The 24,316-nt window shown below is 39.9% G+C and overlaps 1 protein-coding gene across 1 annotated transcript; it reads right to left on the bottom strand.

Moving 5' to 3' along the window:
* Positions 1 to 1,609: 1,609 nt before the first annotated feature.
* Positions 1,610 to 23,121, bottom strand: USP12 (ubiquitin specific peptidase 12). The gene is made up of 9 exons (XM_035115275.2): positions 22,668 to 23,121; positions 14,243 to 14,323; positions 12,300 to 12,513; positions 11,468 to 11,697; positions 9,107 to 9,183; positions 8,426 to 8,509; positions 4,479 to 4,676; positions 3,989 to 4,067; positions 1,610 to 3,150 (listed from the first exon to the last, which is right to left on the bottom strand). Exons 1-9 carry the CDS (start codon positions 22,713 to 22,715, stop codon positions 3,049 to 3,051), a joined length of 1,113 nt encoding a protein of 370 aa, XP_034971166.1. The 5' UTR covers positions 22,716 to 23,121; the 3' UTR covers positions 1,610 to 3,048.
* Positions 23,122 to 24,316: the final 1,195 nt, after the last annotated feature.

The raw sequence follows: 24,316 nt of genomic DNA, 5'->3' as shown, positions 1-24,316 counted from the left end.
AGAAGAAACAAGATGGTGCTTGTTAGTATGACACAGCTCGGAAAAATGAGAATTCCTCCCTTTTTCGAGGCAAGTGGGAAATACTTGCTAGCTGACTTTATAATGCCTTGATAACAATTTGGGACAACATACAGTGCATCTGTTTGCAGAAATTCTTCATTATGAGCTAGAGAGAAGGCTAAGTGGATGTCTAGCAACCCCCCATCTAGGGCCCGGGGGTGTGTGGTCTCCAGGAAAGCCAATTTGATTGCCAAATGACTTACATCTGTGGAATACAGTTCATTTACATTGCAATATTGCAAACAGTATGCTTAACAACTTAACACTGGGAATTTATCGTGAACAGTAACAATTTAACAACTTGGGAATTACTGTGTCATTAAACTTCAAACGACAGGCTTGGACAACAGCCCGGATTGGAAGATTCGAATGAAGTCAGGAAAAGCTGCGCTGGCAAATTGACAGTTGAAAAAATATATATACACAAATAAAACTGTACCCGATGGATGACAGGATATATGATAATTTATATCTGAAGACTTATTCCCTATCTCTTTGGAATGTTGTTATCCTTTTTTTCAAATCACTTGTTTCAAGCTCTCAGTGCTTCTCAAATTAAGCTGCAGTGTGATGCGAGCAAATTGTTTATATTTAAAGAACCACCTCCTCATATTTCCAACAGGGCTAGGAATAAGATAAATGTCATGGCTAGAATTCAAAAAACTGTGCAACTACTTTCATGGACCCAAAGGTTTTGGACTTGCTTTTGAGCAGCATTTCTCTGCCTTTCCAGATTCAAGATGATGTTAAGGGGAATTTCAAAACAGTTGTTATATGAAAGGGGGCCAGGTGTACAAGGAAATGATTTTAGAAAAGGTACATACCGGTATATCACTGGATATAGGTACAAATCCTTGCATGAATATCTGTGGTATTCAACTCAGTTTTACTCAGTGTTGAAATACTGAAATTAATGTAAAAAACTCCACACACATTGCTGATGTAAAGCAACATACACTCTCCTCTCTTTATCAAAAGATCCCATATTGAAATTATTCAAGCTTCACATCACCATATGGGAAAGTCACAATGGCTATGAACCATAAGCCATATATTAAATTTACACTTGTTACTATTAAAACCACTATGTATTCTCATGGAAGACTTAATATGGTCATCTTTGAAATGCTGGTGTTTTAAGCTAAGTAGCAGTTAATATTTTTTTTAAAAAAAAGAAGAGTGCTGACCAAAACAAGAATTTTATAACGTTTGTTTTTATATAAAAAGAATCTTTACAATTTGACATGACATTTTCACATTTGTTAAATAAAGTAGCCCACTTGGTGACCCTGTTAGAAATCTGTTCAGTTATATGAAGTTGTGTTCCTGAGCTAAATGATACCGATAAAGTATATGCATTAATTATAGCAGCAGAAAAGGGGAAAAAGTTTTACATTTTTAACATGTCCAACAAAACAAAAACCACATTCTATCAAGGCATAAATGCTCTAATTGGGAATGTGTGTTCAGCCTCTTTCTTTCTTTCTTTCTTTCTTTCTTTCTTTCTTTCTTTCTTTCTTTCTTTCTTTCTTTCTTTCTTTCTTTCTAGAAGTTACATTCAGCCACCATCAGACAACAATGATAATGTATGGAAATGTTAGCTAGAAGAGTTCAATTCCATCAGAAGAGATCAGTTCCATATCATCTGTTGCTGTCGTGATCCAACCAAATATCAAAAGACAATTTTATTACTATCTAAATTTTACTGAATAGAACCATCACAGAATTGTAAGGAGTCATTTTATCCAACATACATCTGGGATTTTAAAATCCACTGTAGCCACAGATTGAAGATTGAGATATTGTGAAACTATTTTCAGTTTTTAATTAAATGTCACAATTAAGCCCACACTCTGATTCTACTGGGACTTAAGCATGAGGAACTCTGACCTACTTTGCAGCCAATTGTTTAGAAGACTTAGAACAGAAAGTCTAGCATACCAACAGTGCTCTAGTCTCTCATAAAACAAGTGATAAAACAAGTAAGCTGTTTTACAAGGTCAGAGGAAAGTTCCATTTCCAACTCCATAAATAAATCATGTCAAATACACAGCCAGAGTCATCAGTTCCTCATGGAAGGAAGTAAAACCTATACCTTCCTCAGTTACTTCAGGCTTCGAATGTATCCTTATTGAGATATGAGATAGATAAGCAATGAAATAAAATATTTAAATCTGATATAAGCTAATATACAAAACTAGGCTCCAAAACATGTTGGAATTGAGAATACAAAACCTCTAGAAGTTACAGTAATACATAAATAAAAATAAACTATAGTTATAAACCAAGTTATTCCCCATAGGGAGTTTAAAATCCCAAACTGTTACCAATTATAGAGGTACATATTACCGTAATGTAAGCTTCTTAAAAGAAGCAAAACATACTTGCCTTCTTGATTCTATTAGCTAACACCAAATTCTATTAATTTTTTCTGGCCAGGAAGGCAACTGTTAGGCTAACTCTCTCTAATTAGGTGTGCGATAAACCCAGAAACTGAGCATAAATGAACAGAGAATCATTTGCACTCTTAATAAGAAACAAACAAACAAACAAACAAACAAAATATGTATGTCAAATTAATATTGCTTCTGTTACACTTATTTCCTGTGCAACACTGGCCAAAATTCAAAGTGTACTGAAGATCATGAAAATATTACCACTGACTTGAATTGACTTTTGATAAAAAATCTTCTAGCAGTGTTTCAGCTGCTCGATAGCTAGCTCTTATGAGAGCAGCTGGCCTCTCTGTTCCCAATGAGCAATTGTTGCGGATCAGCATTCTCAGTATGACACCTGAGCAAATTAAATGAGCATGATATAAAGAGCTTAAGAAAGCCTCTCTGAAACATTGGCTTTTTTCTGTGCAAACTGTGCTACCACTCTTTTGACTCTGCATTCTCTCTCTCTCTCTGGAATTAGTATTTTCTCCTTTCCACAAATGCCAGAAAAGCAGCGATACAGGAAGTCACTTTTCACCACAGACCCATTTCAGTCCCGAGACTGATAAAAGAGGATATAACCAGACTCAGAGTTTTTTGAGATGTCCGATGTCAACCCGTAGAATTCTTCAATTGCTTGTGCATCTATTTTCTGAAATGAAATGCGAAAGATACAATTTATGTAAAAAGAAATTCCCATTCCAATTTATCTAGCATGGCTACAGCAATTCTAACTGGGGTTGGGAGAGATTAGAGTGCTGGAGCCACTGCCATATCTCAAGGACAATCAAGGGTCTGGGGTCTTGTCAATTCAAAACCTCCAGTGTCCCCACCCCAAGACCACCCCATTTCCGGGTTTTCAACTGGCTACTGCCAATGGCAAAACTACTGGTGAGAGCTTCTCAACAGCAGAACCTCATCAGCAATGTTTCTCTTTGCTGGTGGGGGGTGAGGGTGGGAGGAGACAGGACTGCATGCTAGCCCCCTTCCTCCAACCAACAACAGTGGATGGAGTGGCAAGATTACAGCCTAAACTCTTATGCTTCATAACAAAGGAAAAAAGATAGAAGCTGAGGGAAATCGCAAACATTTTGGGAACATGTTTCTGCTCATGCAACAGGATTTCCCCTTCCGCTCTCCTGCAACTGCCTACATACCCCTCAACCCTCTTGAGCAGGTTTGTGCAGGGGGCTGCCAGGGGCAGGGAATACATTCCATGAACTGCATTCATACCTCTAGCTAACACACACCATTGGCTATCATTTTAAAATTATACAGTAGCTGTTTGCTAGAAGGAGACACACTGAAAAAGACACTCCAAAGAAAATAATATGCAAAGGCATATTCTCTTTACTAGAGAGTATGTTAACATGTTTTATTAGCATTGGTAACAGGTTAAAATCTATTGTCTTGGAGATAATCTAAAAGTAAGTAGTAGACACAGAATAACTAGTCTAACATTTAGAATCTGGAATTACAGACGTTCTTACCTCTACAATGTCATCATCAAAGAGTAACCAAAAATCATGACTCTTCACTATTGCAATATAGTGTCCTCTGTTAGGTCCACTGTGAAGAAGAAAGCAATTCATATAATGTCATCATCAACTTTAACATCATTTTTTCCTCAGAAGAAAATGTTGAAGAATTCTGACAACTACTTCCGCTTATTTTATCTTTTAAACACAACATTTATATGAAAACAAGCTTCAAGTATTGATTTTTCATAAAGAACAAGAACCAAAGAAGTGGCTAAATCAAAAGAACAAGACGTGCTCCCCCACTTTTTTTTTTTAATTTAATTGCTGTATAAAAACAACAACACTCAACTATGACACTTGAAGGAAACAACAACACTGGCACATTACATATGTTAAGAGAGTCCATCAAAGGCCTATTATTTTGATGATTTTAAAGAATGATACAATGCTATTTCACAGTAGATCAGTAGCAGTAATGTGTCACATTGTATTTTCATACCTTCCACAGTGGACTACCACAGCCACAAGATCATACATTCTGTCGGGATTAGTGGCATCTCCTGATGTATTAAACAGCCGGAGCTCTAAGGGAAACACTACCCTGTAGGAGAGTTTTGTATATCGATGTAGCTGATCCATGTATTTAAATCTCTTCAGATGGAGAGCTAGGATCATAGGCAGCTTTTTCACTTTCATCCTGAAACAAAGTATTTATTTTAGTGTGGTCATAAATGTCCAAAATTCAACTGCATTTTAAAACCTACTTTTTTCTGACAGTGGGCAGTAACCAATGAAGTCATATCTCACAGTAGACTTATTAAAATCGGTCAACTTAAGTATACAAATATGTTAAACAGCAATACATTCACACAGCAATTACCACTTGCTAGCTCTTGAGAACTGTGTGCCCCCAAAAGCCCATAACAATGTTTGGAAGGTGCCATAGCAATTTTGTAGGGAAGGGAACATGGTTGAAACCAAGCAAGTCACAAACTATTATATACAGAAGACTGAAAGCAGTTTGAGAACTTAGAACAGAGCTTCTGAAGTAGGAACTAAAAATTTTTGTGTGCCCCTGCTTGCAAGCAACACTGAGCCAAAAGGGGCGAGCACTTTGTGAGCATGTTCTACTCCTGTAAAACATTCCACTCCTTTGGGGCAATTTTTCACATATTTGCAAAATAATGTAGATCGTTTGCAAGCTGGGTGTGTGCGTGCATATTAATGTAGAGAAGACATTCCTGATGCTGAGCCAACACTCCCTCCTATACAATCTAGTCCTCTATGCAGTACCTGACTATCTGGGGCAGCCCATTTAAAAAGCAATGCAGTGCAAATGAATAACATGCTTATCATCAGTCCACATGGCATTATTTTCAGGGGGATGTGCACTTTGACAATGGCATCAACATGCTCATTCTGCAATTCCTAGTTGGTATGCAAAAATTGGTATGCCTGGCGTGCTCTGGTCCATAGGGTCACGAAGAGTCGGACACGACTAAATGACTAAACAACAAATGCAAAAATTAAGAACGTTCTAAAATGTTCATTAAGGAGCAGCATGTCAGAGCTTTTTGCACCCCTCAACGAACCACTTTTCACATTGAAAATCAGGCATCATTAAACTTCAGTAGTACATCACTGCTAGCAAATGCATGCTTTACTTTCCTGAAGCACAGCCACGCACTTAAAAGCAAACAAGATGAAAATAGCAATGGTTTGAACGATGAAGGTTGATGGACAGGTAATGTGCATTATTACATACAAATTTACTTTGAAATTAGTCTAAAACCTGGAATACCACACTTTATAGACATTAAATTAAAAACTGAACTGAACATATAGGTAAAGGTAAAGGGACCCCTGACAGTTAGGTCCAGTCGCAGACAACTCTGGGGTTGCGGCATTCATCTCACTTTACTGGCTGAGGGAGCCGGCGTACAGCTTCCGGGTCATGTGGGCAGCATTACTAAGCCGCTTCTGGTGAACCAGAGCAGTGCATGGAAACACCGTTTACCTTCCTGCCAGAGCGGTACCTATTTATCTACTTGCACTTCATGCTTTCGAACTGCTAGGTTGACCAAGCAACGGGAGCTCACCCCGTCACGGGACCCCTGACCATTAGGTCCAGTCGTGACCGACTCTGGGGTTGCGGCACTCATCTCACATTATTGGCCGAGGGAGCCGGCGTACAGCTTCCAGGTCATGTGGCCAGCATGACAAAGCCGCTTCTGGTGAACCAGAGTAGCACACAGAAATGCCGTTTACCTTCCCACTGTAGTGGTACCTATTTATCTACTTGCACTTTGACGTGCTTTCGAACTGCTAGGTTGGCAGAAGCTGGGACCAAGCAACGGGAGCTCACCCTGTCGCGGGGATTCGAACCGCTGACCTTCTGATCAGCAAGCCCTAGGCTCTGTGGTTTAACCCACAGCGCCACCCGTAAACCCTACCTTGGAATAGCCCCCACTAAATTCAATAGGACATTGTTCTGAGCAGACATGATTAGGACTGTGTTGCAAGTATACCAACACCCATATTTTATTTAAACTTTCAGAAACCATAGTTATTATTAACAGTTGTTGGATCCTACTGGTAAACAGTGGTGGCTAGAGCAAAGGCCTTACTGCTTCATTTTATCTTTTGTGAACGCTTTGAACACATCCCTTGTAGAAAAATTGATATAATGTAAAAAGTAATAACATTTCTAGATTTGGAGCTCAGTTTTAACCCTAGCCTCCAAAATGAGATCTGCTTTTACTTTTTTTAAAAAAAAAACTTATAGTCTTATCCCTCTGCTTTCCTCCCTTCTGATTCTCTTGCTTTATCTCCTCTTTTTCTTTTTCTTAAAAGTGTACTAAAACTAGCAATGGTGCTACTGGTGTGACCCACTGTGAGGTGAAAGTGAAAACCAGTTGTAGACCCAAGTAGCTAGAAATCTATCACTTCCATAGTGTAGAACTATAGCAACCGCAGACAAAACATGCTGAGTGAACATATTCAAGGACTGATAGTTTCCTGACCCATAGAATCATAGAGTTGGAAGAGACTTTGAAGGCCAAGTGCAGGATGCAACTGTGGCATACCTGACAAGTGGCTGCCCAGCATCTGTTAGAATACCTCCAACAAAGGAAAGCCCCCGTTGTCCAAGGCAAGTCTGTTCTATTGTATAATAGCTCTTGCCACTAGGAAGCTTCTTTGAATGCTTAGCCAAAATCCCTTTCCCTGCAGTTTCCACCCAGTGGTTCTAGTTCTGCCCTCTGGAGCAACAAAGATGTCTACTTGTCTGCATGACAACCCTTCAGATATACCTCCTTTTATCAAAACTAAAAACACTCAACTCTTACAGAAGCATAAAGTGAAATTCCACAAAAGTACAGATCAATTTAATTAATGACTTAAGCATAGACGAGAATAGTCTTATGAAATTTTAATCATCACTCAGCTAAACCATAGCTTAAATCATACGTCATCAACACCATGAAGATTCAAAACTCCAAGGAAAATAATGGAAACATATATAGAAATGAAAATGTTACATAGGTAAATGAGCCACATATACAATTTTATAAACAGAACAATTCATGTCAAAATGTTTACAGTATCCCATGTTCTCCTATACTTTAATTTTTACAAGGATATAAAAATGGATCCTTTTCAGCTGGCTGGGCTCAGATCACATATAACAAGAAGCCAGAGATGGAGAACCTGTCACCCACAGCCTAATTTCATGCAGCCTCCTCCTTTGGCAGCCTGCTCTAAGGATGAGAAAAAGCCCCTCCCTTTTCGGCTCTGGCTTCTCCCATTGCCAGCATGCAGCCCTTGAAGGGGGGGGGAGGATTTCTCACTCCTGAGATAAGGAGGAGGGGGGAAGAGTGCAAAAAATGAAAGCCTGATGTGGGCCATTCCAGTCATATGCCAAAGCTTATCATGACGTCCAACAATTCCCATTTCTCACACAAAATCTTTGTAAAAAAGCTGGTTAAAGATAAGATTTTTAACCTTCTTAAAATATACAGTGCTCACCATCTCCAATGATGGATCATATCCTGATAACATCTCACATTGCTTTGTCCAGCCACTCAAGGTTGGCTGCTCCAAATAGTATTTGTCTGAATACTGGTACCATGGTAACATCTGGAGCTTGAGCCAGTGTAAGTGTATAAAATTTGCAGATGAAATACAAAAGGGAAGGGGGTAGGTGGGAAGACAGCGAAGACAATTAGGATTAGCTTTTTAAATCATATTGAAATATTAGGGGCTGAAAACGTGAGAGGCAGAAATCACGCAGTTAGGTAATCAACCCCACTGAACCTCAAGTATCTTGGTTGCTACAGAACATTCATTGGTGTTATAACCAAATTAAACTTTCAAGACACAATGTAAGGAAAAATATTTGGATAGGTTGCTAACAACTGTGAAACCTACAATATATGCTTATGGTACCTTTTGTGTGCTTCCTGTTTACTGCGACACTCTTCACAGTAATATTTATATTCACTGCACAGGGTTTCTGTATTGCTGAATCCCCTAAAATAGAAGAACAGGCATTAAAGTGAAATACAGACCAACTCTCAACATCTTGCTTAAATGTACTGAATTTAAGCTGGCAGCGATTGACATGCCAGTCCCAAAGGACGAGAAAGCCATAGAAGGTACAATGACATCTAGTAGTTCAAGTTTGGTTAATAGAGAGCATGAAGAGCTCCATGAAAAGAGAAAGGGTTGAGATTCCTAGTAGCAATTTCACCAACTTTCTCTCTTGTTAACTTGCATAGTATGGATGAATAAAGGAATGTGGGAATGGCAGCCCAGGAAATTGTGTGACTCCCTTCCCTACAGAGGTGCATCTAGCATATTTGCCATATAGCTTTCACTATATGCTGAAGATGCACCTCTTTAGCCTGGCCTGCGACAGTCAAAGTATGTTGTTTTGCGAGACCCACCTCTTTTGCTGAATTTATAGTGCTCTGGCTGGAACAGTATTACGTACTTATTTTTATAATTGTAACCATTTCAGCTGATTTTATATGGGCATATTATATTCTTGTAACCTCCCTGGAACCTTATGGTGAAGGGTGGGTAAGAAATCAATCAAACAGTCCAAAATTTGAGTATCTTCCATACCTTAAACAGTGGGTGATAGACGTGTTTTGCTCCACATCAACAGAAAGGTCTAAAAAATCTTCATCTTTACTGCTTATCTGCAATGTGGAAGGGGGGGTTGCAAAAAAAATAAATTATTTCCCTGCACTGCACAAAGCACATTTTGAAACAAGGTCTCAAAGTGACCTATAATTCAAATGGTGATAAAAAGCTAATAGGGTTGTTCAAGATGAATTACCATTTAACAGGCTGTACAAGCACATTAGTAAAATGGGTTTACCGTTTTCTTCTATTTGCCAGTATGCAGACTAGAAAAAATGCATTTCTTCACTTTAATTTTTTTTATTGCTTTTTGTTTTTCTTACAGCAGATACAGAAGCTTAATGAAAGATAAAATAGAATACACTGATAAATGCCTGAGGCAACACTTGTCAGAACTTGGTTTGGAAACCTGCTGAACTCTGTATGCTCTCCAGTGAGCAAGAGAAAAGCAAATGAGTTGATGAATTGGGAATATAATTTGTCTCTTATGAATATAGTCTTAACAGTATAGATATTAGTTTCTGTTCTGTAATACCCCATGTGTAAATACTGACAAAAGAGCAAGTGATACAAATGGAACTGGAATCGTGATGCCTTGGTTCTGACTGGGACAACATCTGCAGATAAATTTACATAGTATTAATTGTTCTTGGTACAATAAGCATATGAATATTGGACTGCAAATTCACAACTGCTTTCCTTTTCTGACCCTTGTTACTGAAAAGTGGATTCCATCAGTCTTTGCATTCCCAATACCAGACCTGAATCAAAGTCATGATGTATCTAAATCTATTGCTGCTACTACTTCTTTTTTAAGTACAAAAACTCTGCTAGATGTTTGTTTTGAATCGTACAAAAAATTAGAGTACTAAATTTTATTGAAGATAAGTTAAGAAGTGCTGGGTAAAGCTTGGTATGTGGCATCCTACCCCGGGGATACTATGTAACAGCAATTTTGAATCTGGGTGGGTTAGGGGACAGAATGTCAGCGGTGGAGGGTCAATATCAGAGCACAATAGATATAAAAGCAGACACATACCAGCTAAGTCTTGGATAATTCATTCATTAATGATGCACACCTCTCATTGAAAAATATGCTTACACATTGTCTGTATTAAAAGCTACATAAGATTCTCTTTGAAGTTCCATATTCAATTGTGCTTTCATGCAAGACATGCATAACAGCACTAGAATTTTTTATATTAGAAAGTCAGGACCCTCATAAAATGCTGCAGTGCTCTGAATACTGCAATGCAAGGATATTGAGGTTGGAGTCCTGTGTACAGAAAACTCTCCTTTTAAAATAATGGTAACCAATTTTAAAAGAAAGTGCCATGCATTCTCACTTTTAGATTAGGCCCTTTATATTCCCTGAACTTCAAATTACGTAAGTTGTCTATCCTATCATTTATGATAAGGGGCTGAGTTGAAGGTAGATAGCTATTTTGACTACCGGTTGCCCACATTAGGAATGACAGTTCTTTAATTTCAAGGAACACAAACTCTGATAACTCTAGCAAAACTGAGTGTTAACATGAAATGCAAGATTTCTTTATAAATAATTTCCCCATCTCCTTGAAGCAACTTATTAACATATATGGCAGGAAGATGCTTGTTGCAAATGTTTATCTGTCCCAATCTTTGGTACATAGAAATCCTACATATTTTCCATGCAATTCTTCTGCAAAAATTGGAAGCACACATTCGTTTGCAGAATTAGAGAGAAATTCTAGGACTACTCCATCATGAAAGGAAACATGTGAACAAGTGTTAATTTTAATAGCTGCTATTAAATAGTTAACTTTCATCAAGCTATATTACGAAATAAGCAGCTTCATTTTTCTCTGTGCTCAAATCCTCACACAACTGAAATCTAACACCAGTAAACCATCATTTCCTGGTTTGGATAAAGTGGGAAACTCTAATTAGAGGCTCCTCACTTTGTTTGCTCACACTGTGAAGGAAAGAGTGAAAGGGCTGTGTGTGGAAAGGAGACAAAAGCGTCGTTCACATTACTGCTTAATAAGCTGAGATATGATTATCTAAATACAGTCAAAAGTTGTGATACACTACAGAAACTACTACACTTGATCTTAGCCAAAAGGCCGAGAAGTGAGAATGCTCCTAACCCTTCTTTTAGATTCTTATAGTCTTTTATATATACCTTCTGTTTTAATAATTTTAGCTTTCCAAAACGTTTTACAGATTTTAAATGATTGTTCGCCACCCTACTTATGCTGGTCTGTGACCGTAGTAAAGATTTGATTGATACAGAAACAAGGATACAAAAACACATTTGCACAATAAATGAAAGCAAAGTAATCTATAGGAAATACCTACCGTTTCACAAGTAAGACATCTGGTTTCATTTGTTAACGTTCCCTGAAAAATTTCATGAACCCACGTTGGGTCTGGTGGACTGTTGTTATTTTCACTGTCAATGCTGCCATTCGGTAAACGACCGTTTTGCTTCTCTTGTTTACTCTCCTCTTGCAAAATATCAGCAACTGTATTTAGCAGATAGTTCAAGAACTCATGCGCATCTTGCTGCATATAGTTGTCAAAAAGCTCTGCAAAACAAATTAACTAGGATATAAGACGGCTGAACAAAAAGCAAGTAAGTAATATCTATAGACAGACCACCTTCCAGTATTATGCAAAACAGTTTTGCAATAAACAAGCTCCACTCTCCACTAGTATGCTTACTGGCCATTAAAATTCTGAGGATTTTAATAGTTTAAAAATACTGTTTAAGAAACATTATTGTCCTTAGGATATATGTTATGGCTATTCCAGCATATTCTAATAAAAAGAGGAAAAGTAAGTGTAAATGTCATCAAATTTTAATTTTTACTGGAATTTTGCTGTGCATCTTAGTGGTATTATGTGATTGTGAACCACCACAATACAGGGTGACATTTAAACCTTTAAAATAAAATATTTATTGCAAGTGTGACAAAATAAAGGGCTATTCCCCCCTTTAATAGGGATAATAGGGATATTATAGTACTTTAACTATCACCAGGGTGGGGGTGGGGAACCATAAGTTCAGTTTCTGAGTGTTAGTTCAAATTAGAAGAACAAGAATGAACAACGGAGAGACAACACCCTTTTTCTGACGGAGTAAAACTGATAAAGGTAAACGTTTCATAACAGCAAAATAGAGCATTACCATTCTCTTTCCGAAGTCTTGTTATGAACTTTTTTGGAGGTATTACTCCAACTTTTTTCTTCTGGGTGGCTATGCTGTGGAAAAGATCAGCTAAGCAAGTAAGAAGACTTTCCTTTTTTCTGGGCTGACTTTTGTATGCCAAGACTTTCTCCCGAAATGGACGACAAAAATAAAGTGCCTGAAGAACTGAATTGCAGTAGCATGTATTTCCAAACTAGAACACAAAGAAATTATCTGTTAGTTCTCACTGAAAAGGAAGTCTGTTTACATAGAGAGTGGTGTGAAACAGAAGTGTATATTAGCAAAAGTGCCTCTTGCTGATTTTTGGATACTGAAGTATAACTTATCCATTAACTAGTGGCAGATTTAACAGTCAGCAAAGCATGCACCTTTTACTGCCATCTGGCTTCTCTGTTGTACACATTTTATTTTTAGGAATATCTGACAACCAATGGGTTTTCTTTCTACAATGCAAAATCTATGCTGCATTGGTAAATGTTATTGTTTTGAAAAATCACCAGAAAAGCTCTGGGTATTATCTAATGTCAAATAATAGTCTGAGCAATGAGGCTGCCTTTTCTCTGCCTCAGGTCTGTTTTGGAGGGCCCCCCAAACTTCCAGAGTAAAATGTGAGGGTCATGAGGGAGGCTACAGGAGGTGGAGAGGAAGGGGGAGCCCCATTCCACTCATAGAAATCTGTTCCACTCCAATGAAGTTAAATTTGGGTATAACTCTCTATGTTGTGTTCTCCATTTTATAAAATGTATGCACTGTTAATGCTGTAAAATTTGAAGTTCACAGTACACATTCCTTGTCAAGAGGCTGATAGCTCTGTTTAGTATGGTTACAAGACTGAGACTGAACCATAGGCTCATGTACTTCCTCTTCCCCCTCTTCAGAGCAAGTTCCCTCTTCTTCCTACGGTTCTATCATTACAACTACACTAATGTTTCACTTCAAATTTTGGCTTAGTTGGGAGTTCTGATTAAGGTCAATCAAGGTTAGAGTTGGTGCAGAATTAACCCTGTTAAGGTCACTAAGAGAAGGGAATTATTGCTAGAAAGAGAAAAGAGAAATGTGTGAGGGCCCGCAGCGTTATATCCGCCAAGATCACCGCAGAAACATGGGGTTGTTTTTTTTTAATGGGGCGGGGAACATATCACTATTTTAAGTTTCAAAAGCCATACATTCTACCAGCTGTTTGAGGCATCTTTTAAACAGGTCCAACTCCCAGTCAATTAAACAACTGCAATGAATTTTATATTATTGTCCTTTTGGTCTAATACATCAACTACAAACATTAGAATACAAGGTTTCAGTCCAATTAAGATAGGAGTTTTGCTTGTTGACTGCTTTTAATTTTTAGTTTAAAGATATCCTAATGCCATTGTTTCCAGCTTCAGCAAATCCTCTTAACTTTAACTCCAATGTACAATGAACATGCACCATGGACACCCAGCACACTGCATATAGTTCTCTGTATGTTCTGAGTGGACACCCAGGCTGGCACATATAGCAGGCATTGGCTAGCATCACAACTGGCTCTCATGTACAATGAGAGACCTAGGATATACCTCTCCTGAAGCTGTATGTACACTGCAAGAAAGAAAACTACCAGAGATGGGCAAGCTGTCTTTCAGGGACTTTTCTTCACTTTTACTCACCTTCTCATTGAGTAACCCCTACCAGGCTTCCTAGGAATCCCAGGATTCTCCAGAACAGTTTAAAAACACTGCTCTTGCACTTAGTTTAGAGTCTGAACTTAAGTCTGAATAAAGATTGAATATATTTTTCCACTCAAAATAAAAAACATGTTTAATCAAGTACTAGAGAGCTTTTATAATTTCTTTATGCCCAGAATTTGTGTAGTCCTAAGGCATAGGCAAGCAACTTTTTTCATATACATTCACTTTCATTCAAAATAAGTAATATCTGCAACTTACATTTACTAAACCAAAATAATGCTCATTGACTGGAAACTGTTCCGGACCAATTTCTTTCTCCAAGGCTGAGGCATTAGCGCCCTAGAGGGAGAAAAAACACACACCAGTAATTACCATGACCATGCAGGCAATTAGGCAAAGAGTTTGCTTAAGAACAACTAAAGGAGGATGCCCAAAACAAGAATACAAGTTTCGCTGTACATACAACAGTATGGCTGTGCATGTTGAGCTGACAACTGATATACTAGTTTGTAACGCTAACAAACAGTACTTCTGCTTGTTACTTCTTCACACAACACATAGTTGCTGTTGTTTCTAATTTGTTTACAGTATTTATAGCATGCTCTCCATTATTTTCAATTTCAGAATTGGGAACAAAGTACTAAAAACAGAGAAAAACAATATACCAAAATTACAAATAATATAAACAGGTCTGACAAACAATGTATTAACAATTCTGTCACAAGACAAACAAGTGGGACTACAATGACAAAAATTAAAATTTCCAAATTAACCAGATGCCTGGGTTAAAAAAAACACAGAACACTTTCAAATAGATTAAACCACCAATGGTTTTAGCAGCAGCTCCCATTTCATTTTTCACATACGGCAACCTACTCACTCCCCCTCTTTCTCTCACACAAAGAGAACTAAAGGTCAGAAGAAATTATACTAGAAATGCAAACCTGTTGTGGCAGGCACATTACCATTAAGCCATAAAACATAATGTAATATTGCAGCCTGCTGTTATTAGAATAGAAGGAAGGCAGAGAAGCCAAACTAGTTTATCAGGTAACATGCTAGCAGTTCCTCAGCTGCTCCACAATCTTGTTTAAGTGACCCAGGCCAGTAATACACTCTGAAATTAAAATAGTTAAAAATGGAGCATGCCTTTACTATTCATTTATTTATCTAAGTTATTAGTTCTTGGTTAGCTAAAACTAGCTGCCATCCAGAGTGTTTAAGGAGCTCTGAAGGATCATTATGTTTTGAGAGATCAATATAGGAGGGAAGAAGCCAAGCTCATAGCTGCGGAAGCCTGACACATTACTAAGTACATGGAGGGAATCCTCACAATTCTACTCCACACTAAAGCATTATAGAGTCAGTTTTAACTAGAAGGGCTGAAAATTAAAGGCACCCATGCTCATTTTTGAAGGTTGTGGCACATTATTGGAATAAAAGGTAAAGGTAAAGGGACCCTTGACCATTAGGTCCAGTTGTGACAGACTCTGGGGTTGCGGTGCTCATCTCGCATTATTGGCTGAGGGAGCCGGCATATAGCTTGCAGGTCATGTGGCCAGCATGACAAAGCCGCTTCTGGCGAACCAGAGCACGGAAACGTCATTTACCTTCCTGCTTGGAGCGGTTCCTATTTATCTACTTGCATTTGACGTGCTTTCAAACTGCTAGGTTGGCACGAGCTGGGACCAAGCAACGGGAGCTCACCCCATCGCGGGGATTCGAACCGCCAACCTTCTGATCGGCAAGCCCTAGGCTCAGTGGTTTAACCCACAGCGCCACCCGCATCCCATTATTGGAATAGTGATGTTTAAAAATAAAGATCCTGCACATTTTAGGTTATACAAATGCAAAAATTAGCTGATCTTTACATTGTTCATTGACTTGATAACATGCATCTGTTCCTTGGACTTATGCCTGTCTTGACAAATTTGTGAATATAGTCCAGCACTTACAGGGACTTCTTGGATCAGTTAAACGTACTCAAGTATAAGCAAAAACCTTAGGCATGGCTATTCAGAAGACCTGGTATGTTTAATGTTGCTCTTTCTTACATTTGTATTGGACTCCAGATTAAATTTTATGGTAAAGGAGTAAGTAGCATTAATTTGCACACCCATCATTTATGACATTAACTACCAGGATATCATCCCAGTACTAATCTCCTTCCATTTTTATGTATAACTGGAATTAATATACTTAAATTTACTTTAATATTTAAATATAGTCATGACAGAGGAAGTAGCAACACAAGAATGTGATTCAATTCCTATTGATGACTTTACTGCCAATATTTTCTTTTTTAAATGAATGGATGCTCCTCTGTAGGATGGATAAACAGTTTTGCAATTATGGATCCAGCATTTCACATTGAAATATTTTATGAAGTCACTGGTTTAAAAATACAAAGAGTTCAGAGATCACAATTCTGCTTGAACCTTTTCCAATGGTCAAATAAAGTGACATTGGTTGTCTTTTGAGGAGACTTACAGGGAGATTCTAATTGATGAATGAACGTTGTACAAATTGCCCTATTTAAAATGTACAGAAATATACTTTTTCAACAAAGCACATGACGGGCTTCATAATTAAGTGCAGTATCAGAGTGTCAAAGTATACAGAAGCAGATAAGTAAAACAGAAAACATATTATGTCGTGAACATAAAACTATTCACTCTACAATGTGACAACTTGCCTGATGGTACTATTTAAACCTGTTGCATCCAGCAAGGAATGTCAAGGGATGGTGAATTTAATATGATTGGGTGATTTGTTTCCCTGGGGTGTCTGAGCTGCTAGGATACTGACAGAAGAAAAACAAAATGGAAATCTATTACCCAGCTGAGAACCCCCTCTCACAGTAACACTTTGTATTATCTTCTATCTGCTGTAAGCTACTTTGGAAACCAATTTTTGGTTCAAAGCAGCTTGAAAATATAAAAAACCTATTAGCGTTGGTATAGATAATTGGTTTTTCAAGAGTGTGTTGACCATTATACCCCTTTTAAGGTTGCACTTCCATTGCACACATGGGGAGATTCCCAGCTTACAAACCTACTTCCTGATTAGTGCTAAGCTTAGTTTGTCAACTTCAGACTTAATGGCAATCAATGATTATACCAAGCCACTGAAGCCACAGGAGAATCTGAGTGCTAGTCTTTACTGCTATCCCACTTAATGTTATTGGAAGATTTGACAGGAAGGTTTCTGGGGGCGGGGGTATGATTATTTTTTCCTAAGTTTTTACAATTTTAATGGCTGGGTCAGTCCATTTCATACTCTCTTTGGCATGTAGCAACGGGCTGTGCTTGATTATGAAGATTAGGTCACCCTTCACTTGGCCTTTGATTCTATCCCTAGGTTTTAGAGAGATTTATAGGGAAAATGGTTAGGTTCATTTGGCTTCATTTCCTTTACACTCCTTCTGGCTCTAGGATAGGTTTGTTTTCTCTGATGATGTATCTCAATATTTAACATATTGGCTGCTGTGTTGTGCTTTCTTATCCATTTGTAATTTATTCATTTTGGAAAGGAAGGTTGGATAGATACATTAAGTATTGAAGAATTCACACTCTACGTATGATTGAATTGCTTTCTTCAACACAAGCTGGCAGCATTATTTAATGATACATGAACACTACCAGATCGCATACAAAACCTTTAAAGTTCCATGTTTCAAACCAATCTCAGAAGTCAAAGAGCCTTATTGTTCTCATACAAAGATTGAACTATTCTCACAGTGGAGAGCAAACTTGCATAACCTCTGGTCTGGGTAATCAGATTCAGCGCCTTCTCCTACCAGGATGCTTAATCAGCCATACATACTTGCTTAGTATGCCTCTTATTAGCACACAGGGCAAAGGCTAAAACTACAGTGTTGTATTAGGAGTGAAGCAGCCCTGCCACAGACCCGATCTAGATCTCCTCTCATAGCTCCTCTTTTTTTTTAAAAAAAAAGCAAACCACGAAAACCTATGCAAATCTATGCATTTAACATAATATGTAGCTGGGCTTTGAAAAGAAGAATGTCAAGTATAGGTTTAAGTGAGGAGAAAAGAGTAGAGCTATATGTCATTGTCCAATGCATACACTGCAAATGTACTATCCACTGCATTTACCTCATGATGCTCAGCCCAACCAAGGGTTCTCACAGCAGCATACATAACCAGAAATCTAGAAGCATTTTAATATTCATAATCTAAAACCAGCAACATCTAAAATCAGATTTTTAAAACACTTTTGCTATGCACCAGTATTTGTATACCCTTGTGGCAGAACTGATTTGTGGAACTGCCTTCTCAAAGTGGGTTGTGGGGCACCATCTTTATTCTCTTTTCAGTGCTATTTTTTTTATTCACATTACTGTATTTCATCTAAGTTGCAATGTTGCTCTGAAATGCTTTAGTAAGTATATAATAGTATATTAAAAAAATACTACATTCAGTCTGGAAATCTGCAGTTGTCAGAAATGTCAACAGGCAGATTCAGGATAGATGCTGTTCCGAACAAAAAAATAAAAAATGATGGCAGCAAATAATTGTGCCAGAATAATGACTGATAACAGTGAACTACTCACCTGCTACTAACATCCCATAGGGTCAGTATTAGAACTATCCCAATGAATTTTGTGGCAATGCAATTAAATAGACATTTTGATAATGTCTTAAATCAGTATTTCATTCTACTAAAGCATTAAAGCACTGTTGCTCTACACTCCTGTTCTACTAATTTTATTATTGGTTGGTTTTGTGGTTGCAGTTTCATGATTTTAATGACTGTGTGTTTTGTTTTTAATTGTGAAATTTTTGTAACCCACCCAAAGACTATATGCTGAAGGGCAGGCTATAAGTGTAAATAAATAAATAAATGCACAACTAGTGCCTGGCACTAACTTGCATATTGGAACTCTGAAAACAGATATTGTGATAAAAGATAAGAGAGGGAAAAGAACTATAAATGTATTGTGGTGATACATCAGAGTGGTTCAAAATTCCATTTTATTAGGTTCACAGCGCTGCTTAGTCCATAAATACTTTACTGCAAGTTTAACTGTTTCTCACATTACGAGCCTTTCATCAGTTCAGCACCTACTGGTAAGTATACATGTTTTCACTGTCCCTCTTCCTTTACTTTCAAGATATTTTTTCCCCTTATGTTATGAAAGAATCCCACAAGTTCTCATTCCAATGCCTTTTGAGTATTTTTTTTTTGTCTTGGAACGATATGTGCTTGTATCCCCTAACCCACAATCACTAGATACTCAACTTCCATGAGAAAAAAGCAGCAAAAGCAATTCCTCTGCAATAATTGTATCTCCATTGCCACAACTACATTTGTATGGAGTTTACATTACTGCTGCACAACTAGATTAGGATCTCCAGAGTACAATGGAGGAAGTAATCCCTGTCACTTTTCCAGAATTAATCATCTTAAAAAACCTTACTCCTGGAGATAATAGGAAGAATCCCAATCTACAAATGCACATATCATTTGTCTCACATTTCTTCTTTTCCAGTAAAGACTGAGCATAGTATAATGGCATCACATTGTATGCATGGGGGTGGGGATTGAGTAAAGCAGTCAAAAGGCATCTATGCCCAACATATTCTTGTAGAGCCCATCTTGCTAAGGCACATAGGCATATACTGAGGAATAACAACACAGGAGATTTAAAAGATTCCCCTGCTAACATGTAGGCATTTCAACTACAGGAAGAGGTGATAGCTAAAGACAAAAGGAAAAGGAGATAGGTATGCACAAAATTAAAAAATTCCTTCCAGTAGCACCTTAGAGACCAACTAAGTTTGTCATAGGTATACACAGTAAGAGAAAGAACAAGGGCTTTGAGGGAAACACCACAAAATATGAAAACTTGGATAAAGGGGAGAAGGAAGTAATTTGAGATCGGGGGAAAGGAAGGATGTACTGTATATTCCTGCGTATAAGACTACTTTTTAACCCAGGAAAATATTCTCAAAAGCCGAGGGTCGTCTTATACGCCGGGTCATATTTCTTATACGGCAAGTATATCCCAAACCCTATATTTTAACTGGAAAAGTTGGAGGTCGTCTTATACACCCAGTCGTCTTATACACCGGAATATACGGTAGTCTTTAAAGCAGAGACTACATCCTACAGGCAATTTTTTTCAGCAGGAGGGCTGCATTGAGGGCTGGCCACACATCTGAGATCTACATATCAAGAATGGAAGTGATCAGAGTGGCATGGTTAATAAATGCATGAGCATGCACACACACAAACACTTACCATATATACAACAGATGCCTACACAAACACACAGCCACACATACACACATTCAGACAGGCAGACTAATGGGGGAGGGGTTACAGTATTTCTGCTTCTATTCCATCCTGTGCTGAGGAGCGAAAACTGATTCAGAAGTCTTCTTACTTTGTAAATGTGCCTATACTCCCATTGCAAGAATGTCTTAGGGCAGGGGTGAGCAAACTTTTTCAGCAGGGGGCCGATCCACTGTCCCTCAGACCTTGCAGGGGGCCAGACTATATTTTGAAGGGGGGGAATGAATGAATTCCTATGCCCCACAAACAACCCAGAGATGCATTTTAAATAAAAGCACATATTCTACTCATGTAAAAACACGCTGATTCCCGGACCGTACGCAGGCTGGATTTAGAAAGTGATTGGGCCGGATCCGGCCCCCGGGCCTTAGTTTGTCTACCCATGTCTTAGGGCTCAGGAAAAAGGCGAAGTCAACTTTCTTGTTTCAAAAACTCTTTCTTGCCATAATCAGCTCACCATAGGAAGAAGATGGGCATTTGCAAGCCAAGTTCAGGCAGAAATGTCCACTTTTGGGGACATCCCAAAGCAATATAGTGGGAACATTACAGCACTTTAGAAGAGTTGTTTAAAAAAAAATAGTTGCCAAATTACTCAGGTTCAGGGAAGCCACAACAAAACCCTTGGGAGGACAGGGGCCAGCCTGTTCTCAAGAAAGAAAGAGATGCCACTAGCCACTTCAATGCAAACTCCAGTACAGTACTATGACAGCGTTTCTCAACCGCTGTTCCGCGGCACACTAGTGTGCTGCGAGACGCTGGCTGGTGTGCCGCGACGTGCGGCGACAAGAAGAGCGATTTGCATTGTCACATGCCTGGCGGCCGCCAATATAAAACACTGACCCGCCGAAAAGGAAGCCGGCCGGGTCACGACGCGGAGCGAGCACAGCTCTCAACAGCCACCACCACGGGAGGGTGGTTTTAGACAAACTTAAAGAAGCTGGCTGGATGAGCTCAACCTGAAACTTGCTGAGCAAAGGATTGTGCTGGCAGAGAAATCAGCGGCTTGTGAAGCCTTATTACAGGAGATTGCAACCAACACAGCAATTGGCAAGTGTTTCTTACAGTCATAATTATATAGTCAATATAGGGCGGCACAGAGTTAAAATTTTTAACTTTTTTAATGGTGGTGTGCCTCGTGATTTTTTTCATGGAACAAGTGTGCCTTGGCCCAAAAAAGGTTGAGAAACACTGTAATATGATTCTCACAGACCTGTGGGGCTGAGGCTGATAACTGCTACAAACCAACTGGGCCCAGATAAGGCAACATTTGCAGTCTTCTGCAGAATGGTGACATATCTTTTGGGAAGATATTTCCTATTACCTTTGCTCCTACCTTCTAAAAAGGCTTCTATGTCAAAAGGGAAATAGTTTCTCCACTCTTAAAGTAAACAGTTAAGGATTTTAAGGTGAGGAGAGAAAAGTCCAGTCAGCACACATTATGAATAAAAATCCACATGTACCAAGAAGAATGTCCTCCTTGAGGGGGCTTTTTAATTTACTTGAAAGTCTCATTTGCTACTCTTTCATAGCTACTTAAATGAACCACACGTCAAAGTATGCCAGTGTTGACATCAATGTTGTGCCCTCTAAAGCTGATTAACAGCGGTTTTGATCCTGTCCTGCTTTCCCAAGTAATTAAAGCATAAGGAAATGAAACCTATGTGGAAAGCAAGCCTAGGAAGAAGCAGCTGAATATTCAAATGAAGACGGTGACAGGCAGGACACTCAACCTGCCGGATGAAGCAAGCTCTTAGGCCACAAGAGCTTATGCCACAATGTGTTAGCCTTTTAAAAACACAGGATACCTCGCTTTTGCTGCAGCACGCCAGTTGCCACACCAGAATGCTTTATTTTGCACGAGGAAAAGCCATGTACAGTACTGCCTTCATAGGAGCTACTCATATCCTGCTGTGCCAACACTCCTCTCTATGCAGTCCTACCTTGAGGCCCACCTCCAAAATCTTTGCCCGCCCACCCATTTCCACACCTTTTTCGTCATCCAGCTCACACACCGTTCCTGTCACCGCCTCCAGGTCATGATCCAGCAGCCCAAACCCCCCACACGCTTCTGCTTTAAGGTTTGCCCCAAAGCGCCAGCCACCCTAATCCAGGTTCGGACTCGGTGGGCCTCACCCCTGGCAGAAAACGTGTATTCATGCGGAAATACCCTCCCGCCGCCCCTCCAGGCAGGGAGGTGGATCCGGTGGCCTCCCATCCCCTCTCGACACACGCCCTCAGGCCCCTTCGGAGCCCAGCTCGAGGCGCTCCCTCTCCCCCGGGGGACACCGCCGTCACCACACAAGGCAGCCGAAAAGGGGCGGAAGGGGAGATAGCAGCGCCCACCCCTTCGCCCGCTCCTCACCATGGTACAGATGGAGGCGAATTTGGAGACTGTCATTAGGATTTCCATCCGCGCAGCGCCATCTTCCACCCAATCACACGTCGAGGCGAGCCGGGGGAGTTTCCCACCGGAGGAGGGGAAGGGGAAGGAAGGAAAAAAAAAAAAGACCCGGGCGCCGCCCCCAAGCAACGGCTGAGGGAGAGCGCGATGCCTCCGCCCCCCTCCCGGCCCCACCACTCCGGGCTCCCCGAGAGCTCCGCCCGCCTGACGAAACGACCCGTAAGCAGTTCCAACCGCCGAAGGGCGCGCACGAGACAGACGACGGTGGGCGCGGGGGAGGGGGAGGGTGACGGAGGACACGCGCTGCGTCCGCTCGCTTTGCCCTCGGCACTAGACCAACCGCCCCTCTCCGCGAGCCTCTTCCGCCCGCACGAGCCCCGCTGCCCCTACGGCTTGCTACCCGGAACCGTAGCGCCGTAGTCTCGCACTGGCTCCCAAGAGCGCAGCCAATCCGCTTTCCCTGACCAGCGCGAGAGCACGCCGGCTGCCTCTCCGTGGCTCCCCGAGGTCCTAGCGCTAGACCTCGAGTAGTTTTTATTTTGGGGTGTTTTTTTCTCTCTCCCCGCTCTTGCTGTTAGTGGTTAATACGCGTCTCTCTCTCATGCACGCGCGCAGGTAATGCGTTGTGTGTTTTAGGCTCCCGCGAGCACGAAACAAGAGAGGGTAGTAGTAGGTATGTTAAGTGTTGCAACCGTAGCGTAATGAGATATTTGAATTGCAGCCATGCTCCCCACCCGCTCCAAGCTGCCACACCCCTTCTAAGATTATGCAAGCTTCGAAAGTTATACGGTAACTTTATAATTATACGACAGTATTAATTAAGGATATATTGCAGCGATTATTGCAGATCCCTGTGGGTTGCCTTTCATCTAGATATATACCGTTTTATGCGTTCATAACATGGGCAAACTATTTGGGAGAGGTCCGATATATTCATTAGGTTGCGTTTTTCGTGACATTCCAGTAAATGCAACACAGTTCTCTTGGAATGGAAGCGCCTGGTGTTTTCAGGCTTCATAAATGCTTGGCTTTGAAGCACATAGTGGCTAAAAAGCTCTATTTTCATGCTTGGTTTGGCGGCTCTAGGACCCCGGAGTGAGGGATGCTGCAGGGACCCTGCTGCAGAAATAGTACGGTAGTCACCGACCACCACGACCCTCCCCACGTGCACACTACACCACATTAAAGACTGGAATTTATTATAGCATAAGCTTTTGGGGGACACACTCCACTGCATCAGACACATAAAGTCATGATCAGATGGATCATCAGGCGTCCCATCAGGCTATAGGAGAGTGAAAGAGATGGGACTCTTATGCTGAAAAAGCTTCCTCTTACTGTATGTTCCTTCCTCAAAGGTCACAGCAGTCATTCCATCCAGTTATAGGAGAAGGAGAGAGAAATGGGACTTATCTCCATCAGTGCTGTGCTGCTAAAAGACCAACAGCTTTCATAACTCCTTGAAATATTTCCACTAGTCATGCCAATAATTAAATTGCCAAGAAACTGTGGATGCAGCAGCCGAGTAATTTCGTTTCGGGCAATGGCAATAAAGATTATCTTATCTTAAAATGTTATGTCCACGTTACCAATAACTGCAGTCAATGTGT

The sequence above is a fragment of the Zootoca vivipara genome, chromosome 4 (genome assembly GCF_963506605.1).
Source record: "Zootoca vivipara chromosome 4, rZooViv1.1, whole genome shotgun sequence".
Lineage (NCBI taxonomy): Eukaryota > Metazoa > Chordata > Lepidosauria > Squamata > Lacertidae > Zootoca > Zootoca vivipara.
Note: the sequence above shows the minus strand (reverse complement) of the source record. Positions and strands in the feature narration are given on the sequence as shown.